The 8,161-nt window shown below is 41.3% G+C and overlaps 2 protein-coding genes across 2 annotated transcripts in view; one reads left to right on the top strand and one right to left on the bottom strand.

The window, feature by feature from the left end:
* The window catches only part of erap1b (endoplasmic reticulum aminopeptidase 1b), an 8,227-nt gene extending 2,995 nt beyond the window's left edge, over positions 1-5,232 (bottom strand). The window contains 13 exon segments of the mRNA XM_035658272.1: positions 82-187; positions 288-445; positions 599-682; positions 1,108-1,239; positions 1,507-1,638; positions 1,919-2,032; positions 2,151-2,305; positions 2,941-3,061; positions 3,288-3,422; positions 3,544-3,682; positions 3,953-4,476; positions 4,956-5,021; positions 5,024-5,232. Of these exon segments, the coding sequence (XP_035514165.1) occupies positions 82-187; positions 288-445; positions 599-682; positions 1,108-1,239; positions 1,507-1,638; positions 1,919-2,032; positions 2,151-2,305; positions 2,941-3,061; positions 3,288-3,422; positions 3,544-3,682; positions 3,953-4,476; positions 4,956-5,021; positions 5,024-5,077 (1,920 nt within the window). The 5' untranslated portion in view covers positions 5,078-5,232.
* Positions 5,233-6,501: 1,269 nt separating this feature from the next.
* Positions 6,502-8,161, top strand: part of naaladl1 (N-acetylated alpha-linked acidic dipeptidase like 1) — a 9,708-nt gene continuing 8,048 nt past the window's right edge. The window contains exons 1-3 of the mRNA XM_035657785.1: positions 6,502-6,822; positions 7,083-7,255; positions 7,856-7,977. Coding sequence (XP_035513678.1) covers positions 6,635-6,822; positions 7,083-7,255; positions 7,856-7,977 — 483 coding nt within the window. The 5' untranslated portion in view covers positions 6,502-6,634. The remainder of the gene's footprint in view (positions 6,823-7,082; positions 7,256-7,855; positions 7,978-8,161) is intronic.

Here is an 8,161-nt window from a genome sequence, read left to right as displayed (position 1 = left end):
AAGCTTTGACAATAAGGGGACTTGTAATTTTCTGTACAATATGAAGATAAAGCATGTAAAAATAGCAATCGGATGGTCCGCCTCATCACACTGACCAACACACTCACCAGTCTTTGTCTTCAGCAGGAAGCGGTGGATGGTGTTTGAGACACTGGTCATGTAGGTCAGTGGGATCTGCCACAGGAATCTATCAGCACACAATCATAATTCAAATAATACAAAATTAAAAAAAAATTCTCATCGTCACTCGTGTTATCTGCCATGACACTCTTAATCTGACATTTTACCCTTCAGTGAGGGAGGGGTCGTCTGTCTTCAAGTAACGCTCCTGACTGAGCCTGACCTCACGACCTCTGACTTCCACAGTGACCAGTGGGAAGCCCTCCTGCAGTGTCCAGGTGTCCATGATGGCTCTGACATCCAGCTCATCGCCAGAGAACCATTTCTGCACAGGCACAGACACGGGACACATTTAGACACACAATCAATTAATAATTAAAACAGTAGCAAAATATCATGTCTGTAAAATAGCAAGACAGAAACAACAACAAAGATTTGTTTGTGGTTTGTTGAACTTCAACAAAGCCTGAAAACGTACAGAGGCTCCAGACTGGCTGCTGCGCTTGGAGCAGAACTCTTTGTGTTTCATTCGGCCTTCGTCCAGATCGTCTGAAGCACAGATCTGATAGGGAGGCACACAAAATGTTAGCAGATACTCATAACAGTGCCAACATTCAGCACACAATCTCAAACACACCAGGTTCCCAATGATATATTTACAACTGCGCTACTTATACTTCAGGGTTACACGAGCTGGAAAAAAAGCCCAATGTTTTACATCTTAAGATAACTGGGACATATTAACTGCTGCGATGGGATTAAGAGAGAATGCTAGACCTGGCATCGGCCCATCGACCAGATGTTAATCATCATGCAGAGGCATCCTGGCTAAAAGCCTTACTTACATGACTTGTCTTGTTAAACTTAATGATTAAAGCCGACGGAGTGACCACCTCACTAAAATGGATATTAAAATTTAAGCAGCAAACAGCAATAAAACAATCATTGTGTAAACACAGGGTTTTATCAGGGAATCAGTTCACTCACATTAGTCAGGCTCTCCCATAGGTGGCTGTTGACAGTGTTTTGGTAGCTGTAACGCTTGAGGTATCGGATGATGCCAATCTCGAAGGCTTCAGGAGTCAGGAAGTCCCGCAGCATATTCAGAATACATGCTCCCTAAAATAAACACAGCCATGCTGACAATTAACAATCCAATTACTTTCTAAACACTTTCATCAGTACTTTCACCTGTATGTTAATGTTCTGTTTCCACTGCACATTTGGGAATAACTAATTTATGCAAATTATTATTCATGGTAATTACTCACTCTTCTGATAAATCTACTTTTACTCCTACCAAGTACACTTAGAATTGTTTGTATGGTTCCAAAAATCAAGTGCATCAAAACGAAATGACTGGTCCTCTGACAGAATGAGGCTGACCTTGTCATATGAAACGTCGTCGAACATCTCCTGGATCTGTGTGGGGTTTTCCACGTGGGTGGAGACTGGGTGAGAGGAGCTGAGGGAGTCTACCTCCATGGCCTCAAAACATTTCCCCAAGAAGAAGTCATCCTGGGAGAAAGAAAGTGTGTTTAGAGCAGCACACCCAGTGCAATGTCAACATAATCCACAAATAATGTAGTTTAAGGTCATTTTTTATTTGCCATTCGGTTATTCAGCTAATGTACAGTACTTAACTTTTTTATCACACTATACCATTAGTATCTTTCATGTTATGCCTGTAAATGCTTTCTGAATTTAACTTGGAGAGACAGAAATAGTAATATAGTAATAATATGCTGTAGTGTGTAGACTTTAAGATACAATTCAGTCCCCGGTGCTCAGCTCTCACCACTTGCAGCTCTGGGTAGGTGATGTCGAGAGAAATATACTCCATAAACTTGGCAAAACCCTCATTGAGCCACAGGTCGTTCCACCACTCCATCGTCACCAGGTTCCCAAACCACTGGACGGAAGAAGAGTATGTAACATATAAATGCCAGCTTCACTTTTCTCGTACAGAATGACAAACTGTGACACCAACTAGTTATTTTCATTTTTCAAAACAGATGAAGCCTGTCTACCTGGTGTGCGAGCTCATGGGCGATGACCTTGACGAGACCCAGTTTGTCTGAAGCGGAGGACTTCTTAGGGTCAAAGAGGAGGCCCGTCTCTCTGTAGGTGGTCAGCCCCCAGTTCTCCATCGCTCCGGACTGGAAGTCAGGAATAGCAGCCAGGTCTGCAGGGAAACACATAAATACAATTAAATATGTTACATTCACGTCACCTGCTGCTCAAACTGTCTTTTCAACTCCGCTGAAACATGTACTAATATACATTTTTAAATTATTTTAAATATATAAATTATTTTCCATCATATTTATTGCTGTTTTCATGCCTTTAGAGACATTGCAGGTTCCCCCTGAACCTTTTTAATGCTCCTTTTTTTAAATATCTGTACTTTCATAAGGCTTTTCTGTTCATTCAGAAGTGGAAAATGTTTTACCCAGTCAGGGGCAAATTCACATGTACATATATACAGTCAAAGTGACCTTATATCAAGCAGAGCGATATGAGATAAGATGTGATCCTGGATGTCTGCACAAAGGACAGACATTCATCAACCAAAGCACACAAACAAACACAGAACTGTGACTTTGACACTGTTTTCAATGGTTAACAGAGTTAGAGAGGTGATCTTTTTATGCTGACATTTCTGGCATATGGCATTTGCCAAGTCTTTTCTTAAATTGAGTCAAAATATGTCCACTATAACATAAAACTACTTCAGTTCTAACAACTGTATATTTTTAATAAAATACATACTACTGCTACTGGCTTAATAACATGGTAATAACATGTACTGCCACTGACCCTGTTTGGGAAGCGGGTAAGGAATATCAAAATAGTCATCGTAGAAGTCCAACAGCTTGACAGCAGCATCCAGTGCAAAGGCGGTCTGGTCGATCTTCTCAGGTACAGCATAGACTGAAATCTGATGGGAATCAGTGAAGAACAAACTCCTCAGTATTAATGTTGCAGAAAGTTTTATCAATGGATGCATCGTTGTTACATGACCATTTCAAATGTATAATGTAGATACTGTCGAAGATGGCCCTCCAAAACATAGTCTATAAGACAGGTGAAAACAAAGTGACGAATATTTCTGACTAGGAAGCGAGCTAAAGGACGGCATGGCCAGTGTCCGTTGTCCTCCTCACCTTGACACCGTGCTGGGTGGTCTTGCTCACAGACAGGAAGTCAGACACAATGTAGGCCACCAGGTAAGTGCTCATTTTTACAGTGGTGTCGAAGTGATCCTCAAGCAAATCGCCGGGCAACTCCACGGTTTTTAACTGAGAAACACAGGGGTGTAGTGACAGAAACGGAGACGGTCAACTGGTCAGTTACAGATAGAGTACGGTGAATTAGTACCTCTTCAACCAAGTTAACTGATATTTCTGCGTGCACATGTACCTTAGGCATGTTGGATATGGATATGTGGCGTGGCTCTCGTATAATCCGTATGGTGAAGTTGGCTTTGAAGGCAGGCTCATCAAAACATGGGAAGGCTCCACGAGCAAAGGTGGCTTCAAACTGCGTAGAAGCCAAAACCCTAATAAAGTAAATAAATAATAGTGAAATAAAAATTAGATTAGATCTTTCCCATCAACCCATTTGCATGTTTGTCTGGACAGACAGCATCACCACATCAACAGTATCCTGAAATATCCAATAAATAGCAGTTTGACAAGACAGTCAGTCATATCACTTATGGTCTTACGTATACATTTATATCTCAAATAAATGCAGGATTGATTCAGTGATGTTAAAATGATACGTAAAGCTCAAGAAACAGAGGAAAAGAGGTTAATCGCTCTCTTACCGGACCTCCCCACTCTTGGTGCGGTAGCTGCTCTTGTAGAAACCGTGGAAGCTGTCGGACAAGTTGGCAGCGAACTCCAGCTGAACTTCATACCTCCTACCTTTGGTGAGCACCGAGTCTGACAGCAGGGCAAGCTGGTGGAAAGGAGGATACTCCAAAACCCGGAGAGGCCTCACGCCTTCGGGTGCGAGGAGCAGCACATTGGATACCTGCATCTGCTTGGCGTGGAGGACGACGGTGCTGGTGTCTTCATGCACGTCCAGCAGGATGCGAGCGACGCCGGTGAAGTCGAGGGTGGTCAGGTTGGGGTGGATGGTCAGGTCGTAGTGGATGGGGGAGACGGTTTTAGGAAGTCTCATGCGGTCCCAGGGGAACGGCTGGCCGTTGGTGGCGATGGGGACATCCTTGGCTTGGCCTTGATTTGGTAGCTGCGCTGCTGATGAGGGAGGAACAGGGACGAAGAGCAGCAGCAGCAGGAGAGGAGCTGCTAACATGGTGTCAATGAAAGCAGGAGGTCTTCTCACCTGTAATACAAATACAGGATTACGTTCAGAAACAGCTTTATTAGACATTTCCTACATTTTTAAATGATAAATCTTACTTCCTAAGGACCTGGGGACACAGATCATTCTCAGAGAACAACCAGGACTCACTTTGTTGTCCAATCAGAGAACATTTAGCATCACATTTCTTCAGATGGGTGTCACATTTTGAACTTTCTCATTTTACTATAAACTCAGACTCAGTTATAGCTGCATAGTTAGTCAAACAACTGCAAACACACAGTAAATGAGACAATGACAGCGCACAAAGAGGACAGGTGAGCTGGAAGTGCAACGCTTTCGATTTCATAAAAATGTCCATTCATTTATGCTCACGAATCCCTCTGGAGAAAAACTCCAGTTTCACCAAAGCTGAAGCGGCTGTATCGTCTATTATCTTACACTCTCGACAAGAGTCAGCTGTGTACCAGTTATATGCCAAAATACAATGTTCAGCTCACCGTGTCGTCTTCTGCACGCAGGTTTCGCACTAATAATTCAAGAGTGAAAGTGAAACAGACCAAGGAGGAGTTGCATGCTGGGAGAAACCAGAGGAAACGTCCTCTGCTGCGTAAGATGGCATTTAGTGCATCACCAAAACTTCCAGACCGGGAGGTATAAAGACATGCGAAACGTTTTTCACGACCATTAAATGTTGCACAGTAACAACTGTATCAGTCCACGGTTGGGAAAAGGTAGCAAGAGCAAGAGCGACAGTGTATTAAGGTAGGAAATAGAGGGAAACATGCACTGTGAACAGGAAGTTCCGTGTTGTTATTGTCTGCAATGATATATTTCACCACCAGAGTGCGCTGTTGCGTCGATTTACGGTCATTTCTGCTTCCCTTCGGTTCATTTAAGTTTCTGGGTGATGATAGTCGTCCCTTAGATGTTAATACATTTTACTGAACTAGCTGAAATGAATTGGATTCAGTTGAATTTAACTCAACTGGCATTTTTTCCCCCAAACACCATGATTTATTGCAAAATGTGTAAACCTGACCTCAGTGAGCATCAGCAAAACATGCACACAATCAATGATTCATACTGACATCTCTGTATTCAAAGCATATTTACTAACTGGTTTAAAAAATCACATATAAAAATTAACAACTGCAGCTGCACATTTGTTTTGTTCACAAAATAAGGCAAGACATGGAAAAGGTCCCAAGAGACAAAAAGTTTTCCAAACAAGTCCAAATGCTGACAGGAAAAGTGGGAAATCACACCTACAGTCCATATTAAAGTTAATTTTTCACAGAACTATCATCGCACAGGTTGCATATTGAACCAGAAGGAGGAAATCACCCTAAAACCACCCTAATAAAGATGTGCTCATGTGGCAATAGCATACAGAATAAAAAGACATGTACTAATAAGCTCACAAGATTTGCATAAAAGTTTAATAAAATAGGCAAAGACAAGGAGGTCTTAGTTAGGTTCCTCAATTGGATTTATGTGTTTTTATTGTTATATTTAAGTCAATAAACTGGCTAACTTACTAATTATTAATGTAATGAAGACTATAATATAGAATGAAGGATTGTAAAGTTTTATGTTCCCACTCCATCATTTGAAACTCATCTTGGACCGATAAAACAACTACTCATTCAGCTGTTCAAAGTATATGCAGCTGAAAAGACAATTTGGCAAGCGATTGCCTTTAAGCCATGAATCCAGTTCAGTTAGCTTTGGTAAAACAAGTCATGTCTTTCATCTTGCATTTAATCCTTTTTAGAGGGACACTTTTACATTCAGAACCTCCTTTTCAGATATGACTTTCCAAATCATAATCTCACTTTGTAACCTGGTGAGGATATCTAAACTGTAAAAATATAAAATAAACCAGGAACTACTGAATATGCAAATATTTGTATTAACATTGAAAATAAATTGATTTACACTTGCCTCACACACATACACAAAGGGATAAAGTCCATCCCATCTGCAAACATTAATGAGTAAACTTTACAATGAGCATGTCTCTTTCTTACGGGAGGTCACTACTGCAGCTGCACTGGTGTTGCAGTGATCATTTGGGAACCAGATGCAAGGATTTTCTCTTACATAAGACTCATTCATAAGCAACACCAAAGCATTCCTGAACTTTGCAGGGAGCTCACTGTCAGGCTGTCAGAAAATGATAAAGCAGCTGTTGATTTCGATTGTGTGTGGTGCTGCCATGCTGACCGTAGGTATCCTAATCGGCCACTATGGTATCACCAAGGCACCGTCCTGGGTGAAGGATGAGATGAAGGATGTGGACGAGAGCCTGATTGAGAAGTTCTTGTCTGAGGTGGACAACATCCAGATTCAGGAGAACCTAAAGTGAGTTGATGAATTGTCAAATTTAGATTTTATTGGTCACTCAGTAAGGCTTTTTCTTTTTGTTTATGTGTTAAGTGACAAAAAAAAGACCTACTAAAACCTACTAAAACACCTTTATCAAGCAGCTTTTGAGTTTGGTTTTCAAGTGTCTCATCAGCATTCTTATGAGGTCCAATGGGAATACTCCAAATTATATTATTCTTTAGTTTTAATATCCAACACGTAATTTTTTTTATCTTTATGCTCATCTTCCTCCACAGGGAGTTGACCAAAGTGCCTCATATGGCCACCACAGCTGGAGACGAGCAAACAGTGCAGTTAATGCTAAAGAGATGGCAGGACCCTGAAAGCGGCCTGGACCAGGCCTGGAGGGAAGAGTATTTGGTCTACTTGTCCTTCCCCGACCCCAAGAACCCCAACAAGGTCACTGTAGGTGAGTCAACAAGTTGCTGAACGTGTTTTTTGAAATGAAAGTGGGGGCAGTCACAGCATCCCTCTCCATTCAGTACATTTTTAAATGCTGAAAGTCACTGGGTCTTTCACTACAGTAGTGGTAGTGGGTCCAACACAATGAATTCATAGAAACTGTCCAAATGAAACATTACATTGTAAGATGGAGTGAGTCAATAGACTTTACTCCGTGTGTTGTGCTGTATGATTAACTGCTGTGAAAGCTCCAGTAAAACTGGATTTGAATAATCCGCGACATCTGCAGGATTATCCCAAGGAAGCCAAAGTCCTCAAGACACTTGTAAATGATTACATTTAGCTCATGTTTCCCACCGTGTCGCATCAAAATCAACTTTAGCTGGAAGTAATATTTTTTGTTTAGAAATATAATTTACATTCCACATTCAGTCCAGATTCCACTCCGAAAAGAAAACTGGAACTAATCAAAAAAAATCCACAGTCTGTTAGATTTTCACTACATTTTTGTGGGTTCTAACATCGAGTAGGTTTTCATTCTGACTGTGACCCAATGAGTTTCACTTCATTTACTAGCAGACCATTCACCACAAGTTGTTTATTTCAGTGAGCCCGTCTGAAACTGTGCTGCACACTGCCAGAGAGAAAGAGAAGAGTTATACTCCAGACCAAGATGATCCTGCTGTTGTTCAGCCGTACGCTGCGTACTCCCCCGCTGGACACCCAAAGGTAAATTCAGTTTCTGACCATGGCCTGGCATTCACTGTATCATTATAGAGAAAAAAATGAATTATGAAAATACCTATATAGCACACAATAGAGACTGTGATGTATTGTATTTATGATTTCCTACAATGTATTTAATGGAATGAATAGAATAGGCTCCATGCTGCCTCCTGATGTAAAGTCATTT

The sequence above is a fragment of the Morone saxatilis genome, unplaced genomic scaffold (genome assembly GCF_004916995.1).
Source record: "Morone saxatilis isolate NCDOM2014 unplaced genomic scaffold, NCSU_SB_2.0 Contig16, whole genome shotgun sequence".
NCBI classification, from domain to species: domain Eukaryota; kingdom Metazoa; phylum Chordata; class Actinopteri; family Moronidae; genus Morone; species Morone saxatilis.
This window is presented reverse-complemented; position numbering and strand designations above follow the sequence as displayed.